This window comes from Narcine bancroftii, chromosome 2 (genome assembly GCF_036971445.1).
Source record: "Narcine bancroftii isolate sNarBan1 chromosome 2, sNarBan1.hap1, whole genome shotgun sequence".
NCBI classification, from domain to species: domain Eukaryota; kingdom Metazoa; phylum Chordata; class Chondrichthyes; order Torpediniformes; family Narcinidae; genus Narcine; species Narcine bancroftii.
Window position 1 is genome coordinate 309005495 of NC_091470.1, and position 24774 is coordinate 309030268.

At 38.6% G+C, this 24774-nt stretch overlaps 1 protein-coding gene across 11 annotated transcripts in view; it reads left to right on the forward strand.

Annotated features, from left to right (window-relative positions):
• Positions 1 to 24774, forward strand: part of LOC138755501 (nucleolar protein 4-like) — a 280199-nt gene that overhangs the window by 145920 nt on the left and 109505 nt on the right. Inside the window, exon 1 of one of the 11 annotated variants that reach the window (XM_069921596.1) lies at positions 1881 to 2091. The exons of 9 other annotated variants lie outside the window; for them this stretch is intronic. In XM_069921596.1, coding sequence (XP_069777697.1) covers positions 2085 to 2091 — 7 coding nt within the window. In that variant the 5' untranslated portion in view covers positions 1881 to 2084. Of the gene's footprint in view, positions 1 to 1880; positions 2092 to 2352; positions 2460 to 24774 lie in introns of those variants that run through there. One more of the 11 variants, XM_069921597.1, reaches the window with a different exon arrangement.

The following is a 24774-nucleotide window of genomic DNA, read 5'->3' on the forward strand; positions in this document are numbered from 1 at the left end:
GGAGAAACTCAGCAGGTCAAGGGGGGTCCGGCAGAAACTCAGCAGGTCAAGGGGGGCCCGGGAGAAACTCAGCAGGTCAAGGGGGGGTCCAGCAGAAACACAGGGGGGGCCTGACCTCGCCAGGACCATTGCCCACTCCCCCTCCCTGCCGCAGGCCGACCCGCGACTCACGGTGACGGGGCCGCTGATCCGCCGAGATGCCGTCCTGCAGCGAGAGCCAATGCCCCCGCACTGTCGTTGTCCAACCCGATCGCCCGCAAACCCCGCCCTCCCGCACACAGGCCTGAGTAAGTATTATGAACTTTAATCTCAGGATAAAACGATCTTCCAATAGTTTCATGTCACAGTGATAAATATATTCCTGGTTAAAAATGGTCCTGCACCTGGATACAAGCTCATTAGGCATAAAACTTGAAAAGTGTGTAAATCAAAGGATATCTGTACCAATGGAAAAAGGGCATGGCAAATAACCCTGCTAGAGTTCATGCCCACAATCAGTCACCCATTTGATTGTTTTAGGAATCATGTTATTCTCCCACATTCTCAATAGCCCTCAGATTTTACTATTCGACAGCACACTAGCAACATTTGACAAATCCTCTATAGAGAAATATTATTTATTGAATATTTTATTTCTCATTTGTTCATGCTTCTGGAAAGAGTTTATCCAAAACTATTATGAAACATTTATTTTAATAAGAAAAAGTTTAATATTACATATGTTGAAAGAAGAGAAAACATGCAGATGTTGAAAATTTTCAATAAATATTTAGTTCGGCCCTCGACTTAGTCCAATTTTTTAATTTTGGTCCTCCGTGAATTTGAGTTTGACACCCCTGTGATAGATCATAAAGAGCAATGAATCAAATAAAATCGATTTCTTCGATGATCCTAGAGGATGGAGGCTAATTTACTTCTACTCTTTAGTATGACTAATGAAGCCAATGTGAGAACCATAGATACTTCTACAGATCAAGCAAGCAAAAGCTGATGGGGCAGGAAGATGGGTAGTTTATAAGGTGCCCACTTCCTCCTTTGCTTATGCAGGGTCTTATTGCTTCCCTAATACATGGCCTTTATGTTCTTAATAACATTCCAAATGCTCCTTCTCCAGTCAGGGTCCAAAGATTTCCCAGAAGGAATCTTTGAGAAGGTTACATTTCTTTAGGTGGTTTTAAGCACATTCTTGCATATTTTCTCTGTGCACCTGGAAATATCTTTCCATGACAGCTCGGAATAGAGTATCTATTTGTGGAATCTGGTGTCAGCTGTGCAAATAATGTGTCCCACTCAGTATGACCAACTATGTGTAACCATGGCCTCAATATCAGGGACCTTAGACTGGGAGTGGACATAGACATTAATTTGCTTGTCTTTCCAATACAATTTTTAATTTGGAGGATTTATGGAATAGTATTGGTGACATTGTTGCAGCCTCTTGAGTTGCTTGCTGCAGATAGACCAGGTCTCAAAAGTATTCAGATGAGCAGGGATAACCAATCAACTAAAGACTATACTGGGGCATTGAAGGCAGTGGTGAATATCACCATTGATGTTTTCCTTTGTCAACAGATGGCACCTGAGATAGAAGACATGGTCCACATTTTCCATAGTTTCACAGTGAACTTCAGAGAGCAGTGTTACTAAGCCTCATTAATTTGTTTACTGTTTGTAGGGCAGTGTTTCAGGAATCTGCACTCTATTTTTTCACTATTCACTTGAGAGAAAATATATTGGCTGATACATGCTCCCCCTCTGGAATCACTTTCAAATTTGTGGAACAACTCAACGAGCTGATCTCTCTCACTCCTTTACTCTTTTTCATTGCTGTCTGTGATTCTGATGACGGCCATGATGTCATCAGCAAATTTATAGATGCATTTCAATTGTTCCTAGCCACACAATCATGGTGTATAGCAAGTAGAGCAGTGAGTCAGCACACATTCTTGAGGTGCATCTATATTGATAATCAGTGAGGAAGAGATATTTCCACTTCTTATTGACTGTGGTCTTCTGATGAAGAAATCAAGAATCCAGTTGCAGAAGGGGCCACTGAGGCCCAGGTTTGGAGCTTATTAACCTGGATGGAAGGTATGATGATGTTGAAAGCAGAGCTGTAGTTGATGAATCTGTATCATAGTCTAGGTGATCCAGAGTGGAGAGCCAGTCATATTGCATCTGCTGTGGAGCAATTGTGACATTAGACAAATTATAATGGGTCCAAATATTTACTTAGGTGCGAGTTATCTCTGGCCAAGACCAACATCTCAAAGTATTTCATCACAATGGATGTGAGTGCTACTGGTTGGCAGTCTTTGAGGCAGCTCACCCTGCTCTTCTTGGTCACTGGGATGATTGATGCCATTTTAAAGCAGATGGGAACCTCCAACTGCAGCAAAGAGAGATTGAAAATATCCATGAACAATAATTGGTTGTCACAGATTTTCAGTACCTGCCAGGTATGTCATCAGGGCCTGACACCTTGTGAGGGTTCACCCTTTTGAAGGATGTTCTAATATTGGTCTTAAGGTCAAATATCACAGGATTATCAGCTTCAGCTGGGATTCTCATAGGTATCATTGAGTGCTCCTCAAAATTAGCATAAAAGGTGTTCACTTCATCAGGCAGTTAAGCATCACAGCCATTTTATGGTGTTCAACCTCACCTTGTAGGATGTAATGGTCCGAGTCCCTGTCACATCTGGTGAGTATTAGCATTGTCTCTAGCTTCCATGGAATTGCCTTTTTGCTGCTGTGATGGCCATCTGCAGGATTTCCTGTAGAGATCTGGATCATTGGCCCTAAATACCATTGATCTCTTTTCAGCAGGCTGCAAATCTTTTGATTCATCCATGGCTTTTGGTTTGGATACTGCTGGGAAATGTACAGTGTGACATGTCTGGATCGTAGATTTGGGTTCTACATCCTGCTTGAAGTGATCTGTGCAAAAGCATCCTTTAATAATGTGAAACTACAATTGGAATACAAAAAATTGCTGGAGAAACTTAGCAATCACGCAGCATCTATAGGAAGTACAGGATAACTAACACTTCAGGCCTCTGCTCTTGGTCAAGGTGTGTGCAAAAGGCAGCAGGTGCCTGAATAAAAATCCAACCTCTCCGTTTCCCAGTCCCCACACTGCCTGGTTATATCTCCCACCTAATATCGACAAACCCAATTGTCACAGTGAACCTATTGCTTTCTCATACTCCTGCCCCTCTGAATTGGTATCATCCAACGTCAACTTCTTTTTGTCCTCCCTGGTCTCATCCTTTCCTACCTACATTCACAATACATCACATATCCTCCATCAACTTGTAATTCTGTGGATGCAACCACCTCATTTTCACCATCGCCTTCCCAAGATCGTGTTCTATGGCGAGCTCTCCACTGGCCACCGAGACAGAGGTGCACCAAAGAAGGGGTACAGGGACTGCCTAAAGAAATCTCTTGGTGCCTGTCACATTGATCACCGCCAGTGGGCTGATATCGCCTCAAACCGTGCATCTTGGCGCCTCACAGTTCGGCGGGCAGCAACCTCCTTTGAAGAAGACTGCAGAGCCCACCTCACTGACAAAAGAGAAAGAAGGAAAAACCCAACACCCAACCCCAACCAACCAATTTTCCCTTGCAACTGCTGCAACCGTGTCTGCCTGTCCCGCATCGGACTTGTCAGCCACAAACGAGCCTGCAGCTGACGTGGACTTTACCCCTCCATAAATCTTCGTCCGTGAAGCCAAGCCAAAGAAGATACTTCCATCCCCATCATTCAAGGTCTCTTGTTTCTTTCTCAACAATAGACACAACCCTTCCCCCTCCACCACCATCCTCCTCCACCTGGCAGAACTTGTTATCATCCTCAATGATTTCTGCTTTGGCTTATCCCACTTTCTTCAAGACAAAGGAGTAGCCATGGGTACCCCATGGGTCCCAGCTATGCATGCCTTTTTGTTGGCTGTGTGGAGCAATCCATGTTAAAAGCCGACACAGGGAAGGCTCCTCAACTTATTCTCCACTTCATTAATGATACATTGGTGCTACCTCATGCACCTTTGGTGAACTCGTCAACTTTCAGAACTTTGCTGCTAACTTTCACCCTGACCACAAATTAACTTGGTCTGTCTCTGGCATCACTCTTCCCTTTCTTGATCTCTCTGTCCCCATTATCAGGAGACAATCTCTCAACAGATATTTTCTATAAATCAATCAACTCTCCATTAACCTCAACTACACTTTTTGGTACCCTGTTCCCTTCAAGGATTCTATTCCTTTCAATTCTTTCTCCTCCACTGCATCTGCTCCAAGGTGGTGGTCTTCTATTCCAGTACACCCAAAATGTCCTCCTTCTTCAACATCAGTGCCTTCCACTCTACAACATTAACTCAGCCTTTAACCTTACCTCCTGCATTTCCCATACATCTGCCCTAGCCCCCTCCATTCTGAGATGCAACAAGGACAGGATTCCCCTTGTCTTCATCCACCAACCACCAGCCTCCACATTGACCATGTTATCCTCTATAATTTCCACCACCTAGAAGGTGATCCCACTACCAGACACATCTTCCCCTCATGGCTTTCCACATGGACCACTCCATCCAGGGCTTCCTCATTTAACAACCTTTCTCATTAATCACCCACTCATTTCCTACCTCTGTCAACACAAGAAATGTTACACTTATCCCATCATCTTCTCCATCACCACCATTTGGGGCCCAAACAGCCCTTCCAAGTTAAACAACATTTCATTTGTGAACCTGCAGGGGTCATCTATTGCATCCAATGCTCCTGTTGTTGCTTCCTCTACATCAGGGAGACCCTTTCGTTGTGCACCTTCACTCTGTCTACTGCAATACCAGGGACCTTCCAGTGGCCAACCATTTTAATTCCACACTATAATTTGACACCACATCTATCCATGGACTCATGCACTGTCAAACTGAGACCACCTGCAAATCGGAGGAACAGCACCTCATTTTCCGTCTGGGCACCCTCCAACCAGATGACAATAGCATTGACCTCCAGGTTCCATTAAACCCCCTCCCCGTTCACCAAGTCTCGCTCTTTCCTTATCCCTCTGTCTCCTTTCCTCCAGTTCCCCATCCCTTCCCTTCCCTCTCCATTCAGACACCCCCTCCACTATCAGCTTTTTTCTCCTACCCTCCCACCTATATCTACCATGATCTCTTTCCTGCTAGCCTGTGCTCCTCTCCCTGTCCCTTCCTGCTTCCTCTCCTCCCCCCTCCCCATCATCTGTTTATTCACGCACTTGCCTGCTTTTTGTTTATACCTTGACAAAGGGCTTAAGCCCAAATCCTTGGTTACCTTTCACTCCCTGTCAATGCTGTGTGACTTGCTAAGTTTGTCCAGTAGTTTTGTGTATTCCACCACAATTGCAGAGTTTGCGGACTTCGTTGTTTTACTGAAATTACAATTGTATAACTTAAAAGATATTTATAGCTTCATCCTTTTTAGCATTTTATGGAATGACTGGTATAAATTCTTCAAAAAAGTTCTCCCTAAGTCTTCAGGACCTCGGCCTGTGATTTTGGACTAAGGTTTCAGAGGGGCCTGTTCTTGCAAGTCATTGGAAAGGTCTGAATAGTCTGTTATGTTTCCTCAATGAGTGCCTGTTGCTTCTTGTTTGTAATCCCAGCCTGCATTTTCTCTGGATAATGATTGTTTTTGGGGTATTCTGCTTCTAGGATACTAGAGAATAATCTCTAAGGATAGCCAAAACTTTCCACATCTTAATTTTCAGTGTGAGTACATTAAAACTACCTCATATTTCTGGACCTCAGATCTCCTGCTCACAAAGTCATAAACTCTGTTGCAGCTTCATTAATGTTAAGAAAAGTGGTGAACATTGATTTTCTGAATCCCTAAGCCTAAGAGGGCAATGTTGAAGATCAACCTCAAAGTATTTCCATGAAGAATTTTTATTCAAATACATACTGAATATGATTTTGCATAATCTTGTAGTTGATTACAAATTTTTAATGGAAATACTTTGCCTTATATGGGGCATGCCAAGTGATGATATAGGGTTAGACTGCAAACCCCTACTCTCCTTGTAAAAGTTGAAAAAAAGAGTCAAAAAAGGTTGTAAATGTTTATTGAAAAAGAAGGAAGTATTTAAAGATATATAGAACAAGTCAAAATCCCACCAAAGAAAGAAAAAAACAGTTACAGCAATATAAGAAGTTGAACAAGAAAAAGACCAAGATAAAGAAGAAAGCCCTACTTTGAAGAAGGATCCAGGAACTGCCCAGAAGGTACTGCCAAGAGGAGTCAGGCCAGGAGCTGGGGAGACCTTGGACACCAAGAGATTTCTTTAGGCAGCCCTTGTATCTCTTCTTTGGTGCACCTCTGTCACGGCGGCCAGTGGAGAGCCAGGGTCTCCCCTGACATTGACTATCCACATCGGCTGAAGAAGTGACTGTGCATGTGCGACTTCTCAGGCATGCACAGAACACAGTGGACCAGAAGCTCCAGTGGACCAGAAGAACAGGAAGAGCAAGAAACACATTTTGAGCAAGAATCTTATGATGAAAAAGGAAAAAGTCAAAGAACTTTCTATTTCTGTAGCTGAAATAAAAAATATTTGGGCATTTTTCAGCAATCTATGATGGTATTCCACCATTTCATCAGATGCAAGGATCGACAATTAGATAGACAACAGACTCGCCAAGGCAAATAGCGCCTTTGGAAGACTACACAAAAGAGTCTGGAAAAACAACCAACTGAAAAACCTCACAAAGATAAGCGTATACAGAGCCGTTGTCATACCCACACTCCTGTTTGGCTCCGAATCATGGGTCCTCTACCGGCATCACCTACGGCTCCTAGAACGCTTCCACCAGCGTTGTCTCCGCTCCATCCTCAACATTCATTGGAGCGACTTCATCCCTAACATCGAAGTACTCGAGATGGCAGAGGTCGACAGCATCGAATCCACGCTGCTGAAGATCCAGCTGAGCTGGGTGGATCACGTCTCCAGAATGGAGGACCATCACCTTCCCAAGATCGTGTTATATGGCGAGCTCTCCACTGGCCGCCGTGACAGAGGTGCACCAAAGAAGAGATACAAGGACTGCCTAAAGAAATCTCTTGGTGCCTGTCACATTGACCACCGCCAGTGGGCTGATATCGCCTCAAACCGTACATCTTGGCGCCTCACAGTTCGGCGGGCAGCAACCTCCTTTGAAGAAGACTGCAGAGCCCACCTCACTGACAAAAGACAAAGGAGGAAAAACCCAACACCCAACCCCAACCAACCAATTTTCCCCTGCAACCGCTGCAACCGTGTCTGCCTGTCCCGCATCGGACTTGTCAGCCACAAACGAGCCTGCAGCTGACGTGGAGATTTACCCCCTTCCATAAATATTCGTCCGTGAAGCCAAGCCAAAGATGATGGTATTAACATGAAGTTTTAAAAAATTGAGAGAAAATTGGAAGGATGATGGAGCAGTTGGATAAAAGATTTGAAGTGGTTGATGAAAGAACTAAGGGAATGAGTTTGAGATTCAAAGTATTAAAGAACTTATGAAGAAGGTACAAGCTGAAGCAGCTGCAACAAAAGATCAATTAATGCAGAATATAGACATTTGTAAAATTTTAGCAGATGAAATAACAACAAGATTGTTGGTCTAAAAGAAGATGATGAAGATCAGGATATGAAAAAGTTCTTACAACGTTGGATATCAGAGTAATTGGGGCCAGCTGAATTTCAAGGAGATTTGGAGATTGAGCAAGCGCATCGAGCACTGAGACCAAAGCCACAACTTGATCAAAAGTCTCGTCCGATATGTATTAAATTTCTTCATTATGAAGTTTGAGAGAAGATTCTGGAATTGGTGTTAAAGCAAGCAAAAAAAAGACAACCACCTTTGATTTGTAATGGGAATAAGATTTTCTTTTATCCTGACATAGTTTTGATTTGTTAAAAAAGAGAAAAGAATTTAATGAAGTTAAAAATGTACTATGAAAGATAGGCTATGCCTTTGTCTTGAGGTATCCAGCTGTTTTGAAAGCTTTTGTCCAAATTGGAGAAATTGATTTTTTACAGAACTGAATGAGACGAAGGTGTATGCTGATTCATTGCCTGAAAGAGAACTACAGGTGGTTGGTGACACTAGAATGGATTTTTTGAAAGAAGGAACTGAAAAGTTGTAACTGAAAAAAATTCGAGAGAGTTTAAATAGGGTGGAGGGTTTAGCCTATAAGTAATCTATATATTTAAAGGATCTATGAAAAATTAAAATGTATAATTAATATGCATCATGGGATTGTTTAGCATTTTGAGTGAGTTGGTCAGGAGTATGGAGCTAACCACTGCAAAATCGTGCACAAATGTGGTTTTGATCACATCCCATACAGATCAGGGCTTTAAGAGACAAAATACATCACGCTCTTCCGGGGGGAAGGAGTTTCTGTTCTTATCTCTTTTTTCTATTTTTTAATTTATTTTACATCTGGATTAATTAAGAGTACTGTGACATAGGTTGTTAATATTGTGGGAATGGGAGAGGGATGATGGATGGATGAAAGATTTAATAAAGGTACTTAATGGCAGGAAAATTGAATTTTATTAATATTAATATAAACAGAATACAGAACCCAATAAAATGAAAGAAATTATTAAATTATATGAAGAAAACTAAAGTAGATATAGCTCTTTTGCAAGAAACTCATTTGACTGAGATAGAGCATGAGAAGTTAAAAATAGACTGAGTTGGATAGGTACTGGCATCCTCATTTAACTCTAAAGCCAGAGGGGTATTTATATTTAATATTTTAAAAATTAGCTATTAAAATATTGGATACGACTATAGATAAAGTAGGGAGTTATGTAATAATTAATTGTTAAATGTATTCAGAATATTGGACATTAATGAATGTATCTGCACCAAAAGTAGATGATGGGAAATTTATACAAGATATATTTATGCAATTATCAGGAGCAAAGGGGAAAATAATAGTAGGTGGAGAATTTAATTTTACTTTTGATCTGAAACTAGATAGATCAGGTGGAACTATTACAAACAAAATTGCAACAGATTTAATGAAGGAGATGAGACTTGTAGATATTTGGAGAAAAATTCATCCAAGTGAAAGGGACTATTTTTATTCTTTTAGACATAAAACGTATTCATGTATTGATATGTTTCTAGTCTCCGCACAATTAAAAGCTAGAGTTCCTAAGATTGAATATCAAGCAAGAGTTTTATCCAATCATTAACCTTTAATTATGCCAGTTGCATTGGAGGAAGAACAAAACATAGGTTATAAATGAAGATTTAATACAATACTTTTAAAGAGAAAGTATATTTGTGATTTTATGAGACAACAGATAATTTTTTTTGAGAAACTAATGAAAATTAAGTAATGAACAAATATGAAGACATATTTAAGAGGTTAAATAATAAATTATACATCAAAACTAAAGAAAGAACATATGAAAGAGGTAGATCAATTGGATAAAGATATTTTAGATTTAGAAAAGAAATAACATTCAAAAAAATGAAGAGAAAAAAGATTATTGGAATCAAAAAAATTGAAACTTAACACGATACAATCTTATAAAGTAGAAAGATATATAATGAGAACACAGCATAAATATTATGAATTAGGTAATAGAGCCCACAAAGTTTTAGCATAGCAATTAAAAATTGAGTTAGTCTCAAGAACAAAGATAGCAACAAAGAGGGTAACTGGTGAAATTATCTATAAGATGCAAGAAATAAATGATAATTTTAGGTACTTTTATAAAAAGTTATATGTCAGAGTCTCTAAAGGATGATAAAAATAGAGGAATATTTATCACAAGTCACATTGTCTAAGATAAATATGGATGAAAAATTGGAATTATTGAACTTTTTACAGATATGAGACTCTGATGTCTTTACCAAATTAACAAGCTCAGGGAGAAGACGGCTTCTCTCTGGAGTTTTATAAAGAATTTAAGGAATTATTAATTTCTATTTTAATGGGTCTATTGGACCAAATGAGAGAATCCCATGATCTACCAGAATCTTTCAAAACAGCAAATAACAGTTATTTAAAAAAGAAAAAGATCCTTTACAACCATCTTCTTATAGACTAATATCATTATTAAATACAGAATATAAAATTGTATCTAAATTATTAACTAATAGATTAACTAAATATTTTCCTAAATTAATAAATATGGATCAGACTAGTTTTATTAAACATTGAAAATCTGCAGATAATATAGTTAAATTTATGAGTTTATTAAATGTAGCACAGAAAGGAAAGATACCAACAGTGGTTACATTAGATGTGGATAAAACATTTGACAGGTTAGAACGGGACTTTTTATTTAAAGTATTCAGTGTCTTTGGAATTCCAAATGTTTTTATAAATTGGATAAGAGCTTTGTATAATCAACCAAAAGCTAAAGTGGTTACAAATAGGCAAATAGCTAAGGCTTTTTATTAGAAAGATCATCTAAACAGAGATCTCTTTTATCACCATTTTTATTTGCTTTGGCTATAGAACCTTTGGGAGAGGTAATAAGAGGGGATAATGAGCTTACAGGTTTTGAGAGTGGTGATAAAGAACATAAAATTAGTTTATTTGCAAATGATGTTATATTATATGTAACAAAACCAGAAATCTCATTGAAGAAAATAACTAAGATTAGCAGAATATGGTCTAGTATCAGGTTATAAAGTAAATATCAAAAAGAGTGAAATAATGCCTATGAATGGTAAGGGTTATACACAAAGTAAACAAATGACAACATTTAAATGGCAAAAAGAACCAATTAAATACTTTGGAATAAAAATTGACAGGAATTTAAATAACATTTAAATTGAATTATTTACCACTAATAGAAAAATCGAGGAGGATTTAAAAAGATGGAAAGATTTACCAATACCTTTAATAGGAAGGGTAAATAGTATTAAGATAAATATTTTTTCCAAGATTGCAATATTTATTTCTTCATTACCCATTCCTACACCAGAAAAGTTTTTCCAAGAATTAAATAAAAATGTAAGAAAATTTCTCTGATGAGATAAAATGCCAAGAATAGCCTTCGAAAGACTGACCTGGAAATTTGAATGTGGAGAACTAAGATTACCGAATTTTAAAAATTATTATAAAGCAACTCAGCTAAGATTTTTTAACCTCTTGTTTTTAAATTAGAGAAAAAACAACATGGGTACAGATTGAAATGAACAATATAGGATAAACGAACAGGGTCATATTTGTATAAATGGAATGATGAATTTTTGAAATGAAAATGGAAGTACCAATTTTAATGCATTTATTTAAGGTATGGAACGGAATTCATATGGAAAGAGCAATTAAGAATTAGCAAATACCTAAGATGATGTTAAAGCAGAATCAATTTATTGCTTTTACTTCAAATGATTCTTATTTGATATTTGGTATCGAGAGGATAAAAGATGTTTTTTAGGTTCTTTTTTGACTTTTGAATAAATGAAAGAGAATTATAATATACTAAATAATACAATTTTTTTCATATTGTCAACTTAAATCATATTTTAAAAAGAAACTAGGTATGAATTTAAGACATCCAGAACAGAGTCAATTTGAATATTTAATTATGGATACATTTATTGAGAAATATACTACAAATATGTATGTAAAATTGCAAGACACTATGAAGGATAAGGAATTATATAAATCAAAACAAAATATACAAATTCAAGAAGAAATGGGGTCAAGGTTGTGACAAGAGATTATAACAAATACAATTAATGTTAGATATCGAATGGTACAATACAAGAAATAGGGACTTTATTACACTCAGTTTGGTCCTGTGTAAAAGTGGAAAAGTTTTGGAAATATTTGAGTATATTATTGGGACGAATTATAAAGATACAAATACCAAAAGACCTTAGAATATTTTTACTTGGTAATTTATATGAAACAGATACTAAATCAAAGTTAGATAAATATAAAAATATTTTTTTAGTGTAGCAATAGCGGTAGCTATGAAATATATGGCAGTAACATGGAAATCAGACAATTTTATAAGGTTGGATAGATGGTAGACTGAAATTCTAAATTGTATACCTTTGGAAAGGATTACTTATAGTTTAAGGAATCAACTTGAGAATTTTTATATGATTTGGGAACTGTTTATGGATTTTGTCGGTAAAAGTCCATCCACATCACCAACATCCCCGCTCCTCCTAACAAATATCCAGAGGATAAAATAATTATGTTAGATTAATACGAATAGTGATCGATATATAAATCCAGCTGTTTTCTTTCTTTTCTTCTTCCTCTTTTCTATTTTGGGAAAGGGGAGGAATAAAAAGCAAAAAAAAATTTGTATCATTTTGTGTCGATTTTTTAATAATATATTATAAGATGTATGATTAATTATCTATATTTGATGCAAATGAAAAATAAAATTTTCAGAAAAAACTTGTGCCTTATAAAGGTAGGTTGTTACTCAACTAACACTGGATATTTTAAAATGAATGAATAATGCTAATGTTGTTTATTTTGTAACGCTCACTCAAAAGCATTTGATTTTCTGATTCACGTAAAATGTACATAAAGAAAAGTTCTGAGATAAAGTAGGAAGCAATGATTTGGATGATAAATTAAGCCAATTAAATGAAGATGAAGATTAGTATAGTAATTACATCATTATTATTATTTCTTGCACTGACTTCCTTATTTATAGTGTGAATGAACCTGATGGCATTAGTGTCTCAATATACATTGTTTACAAATAACATCAATTCAATTGGAAAAAGAGGACATTCAAAAAAACGTAGATACAAATATAGTTCATGACAATTCAGGCAGCTGAATTTAAAGCAAAAACTACTCTTCAGAGGTTCAGCTGGTTAAATAGGCACTGGCTAAGCCATATGGAGCAGGACGACTTATTCATTTTTGCAAAATTAACATAGTAATTGGAGAAGAAGCATGAGTGATATAATTAGCCCAATTATATCATGGTAACATATTTAGCCCAAGTGCTGCAGAAAGAAATGAAAAATCAGCAATTTTTGCTAACCATAAGAATACACTGCATTGATCTCAGACAGCCTTGGGTTTCCAGGTATACAGCTCCATGAAAGTGATGATTCAGGTAGGCAGGGTGATGAAGAATACTGTATGTTTGTCATGCTTGCTTGCATCAGTCAGACCATTGAGTATAGGAGCAGCGATGTCATGTGGCAAATGTACAACATGTTGGTAAGACTGCATTGAGAGTATTATATACAGTGAGTTTAAAGAAAGCTATCAGAAAGCTGGAAAGGATATAGAGACTGGACTTCATGGCTTGAATTGTAAGGAGAGGGTTGACAGGCGAAGACTTTTCTCCCTTGAGCATGGGAGGCTGAAGGGGGACCTTTATAGATGGTTTTTCAAATCATGGTGACCATAGAATAGATAATCATTGTCTTTTTCCCAGGTTAGGGGAATCTAAAATTAAAGTGCGTAGAATTAAAGAGAGAATACTTTAAAAAGGTCCTGAGGGGCACTTTTTCACACATAGGATGGTGGGTATTTGGAAGAGATAATTGTAACTTTTAAAATACATTCAGATTGGTATATGGATAGGAAAGTTTTAGTGGTTATAAAGGCCAAACAGAGGCAAAAGGGACTAGATTGGTCAGCATTGACAAGTTGGTTTGAAGGGCCAGTAAACTGTAAAATTCTATGATGATATCTTTATTTCTGGAATCTTGATTATCTACTCTTGATGTTATGAACTCTAATGAAATAAGACAACTCTCTAAATTGGAAGTTCAAGCATAAATGTGATGGGCACTGGACAAAGTGGCAACTCTGTCAGCCTTACAGTAGACAAAAATTAAAGAATCTCATGTATGTTACATTCTGAATGTAGTATTACGTGACATCTATTGAAATCTTTAATCCTTTAACCTTTAATCTTAGTAAAATTTGCAACTGTGAAACTCTACAGCCAGGAAGACAATATTGGGGAACTCTTGGGTTATGAAATAAGTAGTGGTAGAGATTGTGGAGGCATTTGTCATGATCTTTCAAGAATCAATAGATTCTGGTAAGGTTTTGAAGGAATGTAAAATCGCAAATGTCACCCCACTATTCAAAAAGTGAGGGAGGTAGCAGAAATAAAATTATAAACCTATTAGCCTGAGAAGATGCTGGAGTTGATTGACAAGGATGAGGTTTTTGAGTACTTGAAGGCACATGATGATAGTCCAAGGCCAGTATGATTTCCTTAAGGGAAAATCTTGACAAAGCTATAGAATTCTTTGAAGAAGTGACAAGCAGGCTGGATAAGTGAGATGCAGTGGACGTATTTGGATTTTCAGAAGGCCTTTGACAAGGTAGCACAGGAGGCTACTTAAGATAGGAGCCCATGGTATAACGGGAAACATAGTAGCATGGGTAGAACATTGCCTGATTGACATGAAGCAGAGAGTTTGAATACAGAATTACTAGGATGTTGCCTGTACTTCAGGAACTGAGTTACAGGGAAAGGTTAAACAAGTTAGCACTTTATTCCCTGGAGTATAGAAGAATGAGGGGAAATTTGATGGAGGTATTTAAAGTTATGAGGGGGATAGACAGAGTAAATATAGATAGGCTTTTTTCCACTGAGGGTAGGTGGGATACAAACCAGAGTACATGGGTTAAGAGTGAAAAGGGAAAAGTTTAAGGGAACTACTTCACACAGAGAATGGTGGGAGTGTGGAATGAACTGCCAGCTGAAGTGGTGAATGTGGGCTCAATTTTAACATTTAAGAAGATTTTGGATGGGTATGGATAGAAGACGTATGGAGGGCTATGGACTGGGTGCAGGTTAGTGGGACAAGGCAAAAAAAAATGGTTTGGCACTGATTAGAAGGGCTGAAGGGACCTGTTTCTGTGCTGTATATTTGATGGTTGTATGGTTCTACAGGGAAAATATTCTAGCTGGCTGCCAGTTGCTAGTGGTGTTCCGCAGGGTTCGGAGTTGGGGCCAATTTTTTTTTAACGTTGTATATTTATAATTTGGATTATGGAATGAATTAATGTCTTTGTGGCCAAGTTTGCAGGTGATGTGAAGTTAAGTGGAAGAACAGGTAGTGTTCAGAAAATGGAGGCTGCAGAAGGACTTAGACAGATGAGGAGAATGGGCAGAGAAGTGCCAAATGAAATATGTATGGTCTTGCATTTTGGTAGAAAAAATAAATGGGCAGACTATTTTTTAAACGGGCAGAAAATGGACATACCTGGATGCAAAAGCACCTGGGAGTCCATGTGCAGAATAGCTTGAAGGTAAACTTGCATGTTGAGTCAGTGGTAAAGAAGACAAAAGGAATAGAATATAAGAGCAAAGTTGTGATGTTCAGGCTTTATGAGGCACTGGCGAGACTGGCTTGGCATTTTGTGTGCAGTTTTGGGCTCCTCATTTTAGAATGGATGTGCTGACATTAGAGAGCATTCAGAGGATGTTCACAAGGATGATTCTGGGAACAAAAAAACAATTCTGATATACAGTATAGCCACAATGGATCACATTAATAAATAATATGTAATCCATACACTTTTCAGTGCTTTGGAATTATTGATGCCATAAACAGCATACAACTTCATAACTAACTGTGAATTAAAGTAAACAAGAAAATCTACAGAGGCTGAAGTCTAGAGCAGTACGCAAAAATGCTGGGAAAACTTAGCACGTCACGTGGCATCCACAGAAAGTAAAAGGCAGTCATCATTTCTGGTCTGAATCTTTTATCAGGAATGTGGAAAATCATGTAGATGCTTGAATAAAAAGGTTGGGGGAAGAGGGAGGAGGAGAAGACAGGAGGGAAGAGGGGAATGGGGAAGAACACAGGCTAAAAGGTAAGAGGTAATAGAACACAGATGGGAGAGTAGAAGAGAAAAAAGCTGAGAAGTGTGAGGGGAAGAAGGTCAAGCTCTAAGAAGGGTACTTCTCTGACAGGACAAGAAAGGGAAGAGGGTGAGGAACTAGAGGAAGGGAAACAGAAGGGTAAGGAAAGGGAAAGACCAAAGGAGGGGTTTCACAGAAATAGGTCGATTTCTGGCTGGTTGGAGACTGCTGAGACAGAATATAAGATGTTGTTCCTCCAATTTGTTGGTGCCCTTAATTTGACACTTCATGAGGCCATAGGCAGAAATGTCAGTGTGGCAGAATAGTATATGGAATTAAAGTGGTCAGTCACTGGGTGGACCTTGCTGTTGCAGTGGACAGAGCGAAAGTTCTCAATGAAACAACTTCCCAGTCTGTGCGGTTACGAGCCTAGAGGACCCCAAAACCTAGCAGCAATAGATATTCACCAATATAAATGGTTACTTAAACAAAAGTTGCTTTTAATTTTCTTTAAACTTAAAAATAGAATCAAACTTTAACTTAATACTATTAACTTAACCCCTCTCTAATTCTAAGTGCATGTGTATGTAATGTGTATATGTTCAGGAAAGTTCTTTGCTTTAATAGTTCATCTATTCATTTCTCACGTCTCCAAGTTCACCAGTATCAGGTAATTCTTATACTCTGCACAGAATTTAACATTTATGAAATTTCACAAGGCTGTGGTGCTAAAAGATAAATGGTTAGCGCTCAAGAAGGTTCTTGTTGGTTTCAGAGAGATATTTGTTGCTCATTGAACACACACAAACTGAAGTCCTCCGATCAGCCACTTCAGTGTCTGGCCAAAGAAATTTGCCCCATCGTGGATTTTCCAAATGATAACCTCTTCTTCCAGATCACCACAGAGTTCCTCTTGTTTCCCTTATTTCAAGAGAAACATTCTAACCAGCATTTCCTCTTGTAAGGACTGCAAAGTTTTTCAACAGGCTGAACTCAGAACTCACAACTTGTCTTCAAAATGGGGTTTTCAACAAGGCTGCCCGCTTGCCATGTTGCAGCCTCAAAAGCTTCTGTAGAACTCACCTCTCACTCACTATAAGAAAAGAATCCTGTTCCTTCTTTCTTCTCTCTCTGCTTGTAAAAACCAGAAACCCTCCCAAGGCTCCAAATTCTAATCTTTGAAAGATCTTGCCAGCCTTTGAGCGAGGACATTATTCATTTACTCCTACTTCTGAAGTTCCTTCCAAAGCAGTTCCATTGTCTTTTGCTAAGCCACTGGTGCCTGGATGTCTGGCTTCAGCAAAGCTCTTGCACTTCAAATGAGATGTAAAGTGTAGGTATCTGTTTGTGAAGTGACCTATACTAAACTCTCAACACTCTATCTCTTTTAAAGACATATTTATATAAAATATAACCCGTAACAGTATCCAGTCACCCTGATTTAGAGGAGGCCACATTGAGAGCCCCAAATGCAGTAAATGACCCCTGCAGTTTCATAAGTGAAGTGTTGCTTCACTTGGAAGGACATTTGGGTCCCTGAAAAAGAGATTTAAAAGAGGAAGAGGTTTAAAAGTAAGTGTGGTCACAGGTGTAGGTACCAAGGTGTCAATTGATGGGAAGGGATGAGTGGATAAGGGAGTTGTGGAGGGAGCAATCCCTATGGAAAGCAGAGAGAGGAAGGGAGGGAAAGATGTATCGGTTGGTGGGATTCCATTGTACTTGCTTGAAATTGCAGAGAATAATATGTTGGACGTGGAGGCTGGTGGGATGAAAGATGAGGAGAAGGGAAACCTGTCCTTGTTATGTCTTTTGGGGGGGGAGGACAAGGGCAGATGTGTAGGAAGTAGAGGAGATGTGGGTAAAATCTGAGTTAATGGCAGTTGAGAAAAAGCCACATTTTCAGATGAAGGAGGACATCTCCGATGTCCCGGAATGGGCTGAGTCCTGGGAGCAGATGTGGTGGAAACGTTAGCTGGCTTTTACTTCAAAGTTCAGATGTATTGTCAGAGTACATGCCTGTCATCGTGTACAACCTTGAGATTCTTTTTCCTACTTGGTTGGTACCTACAAAAAAAACTGTACACAAGAGAAGATAGGCACAAAAATGAAGTGCAAACTGTTCAATTCAGAAAATAAATATTTAGTAATAAATAACATGCAAAGAAAGAGTCTTTAAATGAATCTCTAACTGAGTTTGTTGTTTAGGAGTCTGATGATGGAGGGGTAGCAACTGTTACTCAACCTGGTGGTATGAGTCTTGTGAAACCTATACTTCATTCCTGATAGCAGCAACAAGAACAGAGATGGTGTCAATCCTTGATGATTGCTGGTGCCCTCTGATGGCAGCATTCCATGTCGATTTTCTCGATGGGGGAGAGAGTTTTGACTGTGATGTACTGGGCTGTCTCCACTACCTTTCCCCCAGTGATCACTGGATTGTACACTTCTAGTTTTCCCCTCCTAAAGTTCACAATTAGCTCCTTTGTTTTGGTGACATTGCATGCAAGATTGTTGTTTATTCATCATTCAGCCAAGTTTAAATCTCCTTCCTGCTCCCATTTTATATCACCCACTGTCATTAGCAGATTTGGTGATGGTGTTATTGTCGTATTAAGACACACAGTCATGAGTGTAAAGTGAGTGGAGCGGAGGGGGGGGGGGTGGATAAGAACACAGTGCCAGTACTGATAGAAATTGTGGAGGTGATCTTACCAATCCTCACTGATTGTGGTCTGGAGGTGATGAAATCCAGGATCCAATTACACAATGGGTATTGAGACCCAGTTCTTGAATTTTGCTGATCAGTTTTGAGGGGATGATGGTGTTGAATGCTGAACTGGAATCATTAAAAAGCATCCTGATATGTGCGTCTTTGCTGTTTAGGTATTCCAGTGGACTTACTATGGAAGCTGTGTCACCTGAGTTTCTCCTGCACTTTTGTGAACTAAATTGGAGGAGAGACTGCCACCTAGTTGTAATGATTGAAATTAAATTTATATGATTCCCAATTCAACAGACATAAATATTTTTAACTTCAGGATTAAATAGAAGGACAATAGTTTTATGAGATTGCCTGTATAATGGATTAATGTAATGACCACTACATATGTGAGATATATTCTATATTTATTGGTTGTAAATTTTATTTTCCTATTTAAGGAATTAATATACATTCTTCTTTGGCTTGGCTTCGCGGACGAAGATTTATGGAGGGGATAAATGTCCACGTCAGCTGCAGGCTCGTTTGTGGCTGACAAGTCCGATGCGGGACAGGCAGACGCGGTTGCAGCGGTTGCAGGGGAAAATTGGTTGGTTGGGGTTGGGTGTTGGTTAAGGATTTCAAATGAAAATGAACTACTTTTGGCACTATTTATAAGACATCCTTTGATAACAGCTCACTTCAGTTATTAGCCTTCTGAAATTCCCTTCTTTATTTTCTTTTTTTAATCTTGGCAACGTTATCAGAAGACATGAGATCCACATTATTAGTGGCTGACATCGAGGCCCACCTTGAACCTCTCTTTTGAACCTTATGCCAGATAGTCAGAAATTTAGTTTTGGAGATGTTAGTTTTTTCCATCTAAACTTTGAATTCAAGAGTTTAGAATTTGCATGTTTTTATTTCAACTTATGTGGGCAGACCAGCAGCAATAGAAATTCACCAAGATACTGTTATGATTTTTCTTTCTAAACAATATATTTATTAGTAACTACCAATAATGTAACACATTAGTTAACTTAAGTCCAACTCTACATGAATATGTGTGTGTGTGTGTGTGATACCCAAACCATTACAGCTTATGCACAATTCTGATATGTCATTCCAAAGTTCAGTCTAAGAAATCCTGTGTTGAAATGCAGATTTTTAAACTGATGCCCAGAAGTAATTATGAAGGAAGTGGGAGAGACTGAGTGACTAGACTGCTGAAAACTCACGAATCCTTGTTGAGTTTCTTGCTGAGAAATATCCTTTTGGATGAACGTTTGTCACAACTCCCCTTTCCTTGCATAGGGGAAATGAAATGAGTGACTTCCACGATGCTTCCAAAACCCAGGCACAGGTCAGTCGAAATGACCCATCACCTTGATTATGGTTTGATGCAGCAATTCTCTTGCTTCTTTTACCCGGATATGAGTTAATCAAAGTGATCTTTCCTTTTGTGATGGTGGTTCAATAATTCCCCTGCAGGGAGAATCAGCCAAATTGTCCATTTCATGCAGAGTCATTCCACCTCTATGTTCATCAGAATTGTCAATCATGAAATCCTATTTCTTTAAGTGTTCCACTCACATGACTCTCTGGAAGTGTCCTACATGACTCACTCACCACCTGTTTCCCTGGATAAACAACCATTGTTCTTTATCTTCTTCCAGAGTATCAACTGTTTATATCAGTAATTGATGATGCCATCCAGTCTCACCACAACTGTGAATGGCTGCAACCCATATTAACCCTCAAGGTGACAGTCGCACTAAATGAAATGTGAGCTCGTAATAGGACAAATAACCATTATCTTTAATTTCTATTGCAAATTATGTCTCAATGACATTGACTTCTTCTCTCCCCTCAAATATGATATCAAGATACTAGATTGTTTGGACCTCCTACTCGATCCAAACTTGAACTTTTGATTCTCTCATCCCTTATTTTTATCTCCATGTCATTAGCTGTTTTCCTTTAACCCATATATTGCTGAGATCTCCATCGATATCTGTGTCATTTTTCTGATTTTTTTTCCAGCTGGTTCATGTGTCAAATTCTCAACTTTATGTTTAATATACCTGTGGCCTCATACATTCTTACCTTGGGAGGCTTTTAGGCTCTGCAAATCCCACACATTAAATTCTCAGTTCCTTTTGCCTCTTGTACACTTCCCATCTCCTCTTGAACAGGTATGATAACTGTCCAGAAGGATAAACCCAACTTTCTGTATTTCAGCAACAGCCAAAAAGACCCAAGGTCTCCCTATGTGATGTGTAGTTATGTGAATTGTCTTTGGTTATGGAATGTTATTGATCAGCTAAAAAGTTGGACAGAACAATGACAGATGGAATTTAATCCTAACAAATGAAAATTAATGCATTTTTTGAAAGTCAAGTAAGGGTAAGACACATAGTAACTGGTAGGAGGCTAAGGGAGTGATGTTGAACAGAAGGACTTTGGGATACATGTCCAAAGATGTCTGGAAATGTTAGCATAACTAGATAGGTTGGTGAAAAAGGAGAATGAGATGTTTGTCGTAATCAGCTGTGGCATAGAATATAAGATGAGGGAAAATTGTTGGTTAAGCCACAACTGGAAAATTCTGTGCAGTTTTCATCGCCACACTATTAGAGTGATGTCGTTGCACTGAGATGGATGCAGAGAAGTTTTAGCATGACACTGCTGGATTGGAGCCTTCCAGTTACAAGGTAAGGTTAGCTAGGCTGGGTTTGTTTTCCATGGAACAGACCTTGGGATGACTTGATGGAACTACACAAAATGATGAGGAGGATAGGTCAGGTAGATGGTAGGAATCTTTCCGACTCTAGGGGCCAACAAGAGGGCCTATGTATAAAGAAAGAAGTAGGAAGTTTAGAGGGGATCTCAGGAGGAGTTTTTTTCACATGTGCGATTAGAATTTAAAATGTGTGGGTAGACAGATGCTCTCACGGTATTTAAGAAGCATTCAGACAATTTCTGGAATTGCCAAAGCATGTCAGGCCACAGACTGGATAGGGGAAAGGAGTTTAGTGTAGATAAGTACAATAGTCCATATGGACAAGGTGAGCTGAAGGCCTGGTTCTGTGCTGTGTGGTTCTATTGACTCAAAAGCTTCTTGATTACAGGCTTTAAAGGTTTATTGATTGTCACAGAAAATATTTATCTCATCAAAAATCACTTGAAAGCAGATTATCTGTTCATATTTGTGAGATGCTGATTAGCGCGTATTAACTGCCAATTTATTGATATTACAACAACAGTTGCATTTTGAGACTGTCATTGGTTGCTCAGCAGTTTGGGACATGCTAATATTGTGAATACTGAAGTATTTTTATTTTTGATCCATGTATTCTCTCTTAGTTATCAACTGTACAGATCTTCTGGGATCCAGAATAAAATGTCAAGGTATTAAATAAAATGTCAAAGGCACCAAAATTATTTAAATGTATACAAATATAAACCAAACACATTCTTAACAATTTACACATAAGTAGTTAACTAAAGGACATGTGCACCTGACCAAGAGAGGGACCGATATCCTTGTGGGTAGGTTTGCTAGAGCTGCTGAGAGGGTTTAAACTAGTTCAGCAGGGGGATGGGAACCAGAGTATGAAGTCAGGTATTGGAAAAATTGGTGGAAAGATAAATGCAATGTGCAGAGAAGCTGTGAAGAAGGACAGGCAGCAGATAGGGCATAAATGCTATCAACGAGATGGGTTGAGATATGTTCACTTTTTTGCAAGAAGAATTACGAATAAGGGTGATGAAGTTAGAACATGGATCAGTTTGTGGAATTATGATGTTGTGGCCAAAATTTTGGATTACAGAACTTTGGCTGTCAAAAGGACAAGATTGCCTGCTTGATATTCCAGGGTTTAGATGTTTCAAAAGGATAGGGAGGGAGCCAAAAGAGCAGGGTGTGTGGGATTGCCATTTTCCACCTGATTGCCAATCAGGGATAGCATCACAGCTGCAGAAAGAGGATGTCATTGGCAGAAGGCAAAAACAGAAATGGAGCAACCCTCTTTTGGGAGTATTCATTGAGGAGCAGATAAGTAGGCAGATTTTGGAAAGATTAAATAAATAACAGGATTGTTGTCATGGGAGACTTCAACTTCCCCAATATTGATTGGCACCTCCTTAGTGCAAAAGGCTTAGATGGACCAGAACCAATGAAGTGTGTCCAACACTTCAGGATATACTGTGTCAGGATTCCTGACACAGTATATGGACAGTCTGATTAGAGGAGAGGCCATACTGGATCTGGTACTGGGAACAAACCTGGCTAGATGACAGGCCTCTCTGTGGGTGAGCATTTCGGAGACAGTGACCATTATTCCTTGACCTTTAGCATAGCTTTGGACAGGTCTCAGAGCATACAAAAAAGGAAAATGTTTAATTGGGGAAGGACTAATTATGATGGTATTAAGCAGGAACTTAGGAGAGTAAATAGGGGGCAGATATTCTTGGGAAAATCCATAGCAGAAATGTGGAGAATGGTTAGAGACCACAGGATAGGTTCTGAATAGGTTTGCCCCAACAAGACTGTGAAAGGATAGTAATAATAGTAAGGTAAAGGAACCATAAATGATAAGAACGTTAGTAAAGAGGAACAACATTAAAGAACATTGAGAGGCCAAATGTTAATTGAGGACCACAATTCTGGGAATAAAAAAAAAATTGCAGATGCAAATGATTTGAAATTCATTAAAAAAACTAGAGAAATTCAGCCAAAATTCAGACACCATCTTGTGCACCATCTCTGGCACATCACATCCTGTTATCTTCTAAGCTCATTGTTTCTCAACCCTCCACTTCCTGGTTTTACCTGGTAGCCAAGATCTATAAGATTCAGATTCAGATTTCAGAATTATTGTCAGAGTACATACATTACATCACATACAATGCTGAGATTATTATTTTTCTGCAGGTGAGGTAGAATTACAACTTAATGGTTGTACAAAAAAAAGCTAGGCAGCATATACATGTAAATAAATAAAGAACTGTAAACAAATAACAAATGTAAACAAACTGACTGCAATACAGAAAGAATTAAAAAATATTAATGAAGTGCACAAGTAAGACTCTTTAAATGAGTCCCTGATTGAGTTTGTTATTGAGGAGTTTGATGGAAGATGGGTAGCAGCTATTTCTGAATCTGGTGTTGTGAGTCTGTATCTCTTTCCTGATGGCAGAAATGAGAACAGACCATGTACTTGGTAATTTGAATCCTTGATGATTGCTGCTGCTCTCCGATGGCAGCATTCCCTGTAGATGTTCTTGATAGTGGGGAGGGTTTTGCCTGTGATGTCCTGGGCTATATTCACTGCCTCAGAGGAATTGGTGTCCCCATACCAAGCCATGATGCAGTTGGTCAGCACATTTTCCACCACACATCTGTAGAAATTTTTGGTGTCATACCAAAGCTCTCCAAACTCCTGAGGAAGTAGAGGCGCTGACCTGTTTTTTTCACAATTCTATTAGTGAACTAATGGAACAATCCTCCGAGATAGTGACTCTCAGGAAACAAAATTTACTCACCCTCTTGACCTTCTGATTTCCCTTCATGATCACTGGATTGTATACCTCTGGTATTCCATTCCTGAAGTCAAGAATCAGCTCCATAGTTTTGGTGACATTGGGTACAAGGTTGTTATTGGTGCACCATTCAGCTGCGTTTTCAATCTCCCTCCTGTATGCTGACTCATCACCTTTCTTTATACAACCCACTACTATGGTAACTTTGGCAAATTTGAGGATGGTGTTATTGTCGAACTGAGCTACACAGTTGTAGATATAAAGTGAGTAGAGCAGGGGACTAAGAATGCAGGCCTGTGGTGCTCTGATACTGATGGAAATTGTGCAGGAGATGTTCTTACCAATCCTCACTGATTGTGGTCTGGAGATGAGGAAATCTATGATCCAATTACATAGTGCAGCATTGAGTCCCAGGTCTTGGAATTTTCTGATCAGTTTTGAGGAGATGATGGTGTTAAATGCTGAACTGTAGTCGATAAAGAGCATCCTGATAAATGCATCTTTACTGTCCAGGTGTTCCACGGCTTTTTGTTGAGCCAGTGAGATGGCATCCACTGTAGACCTGTTGCTACGTTAGGCGAACTGGAACGTATCCATGTTGCCGCTCAGACAGGAGCTGATATGTTTCAACACCAACCTATCAAAACACTTCATCACTGTTGATGTAAGTGCTACTGGTCGATAGTCATTAAGGCAAGTTACTATGT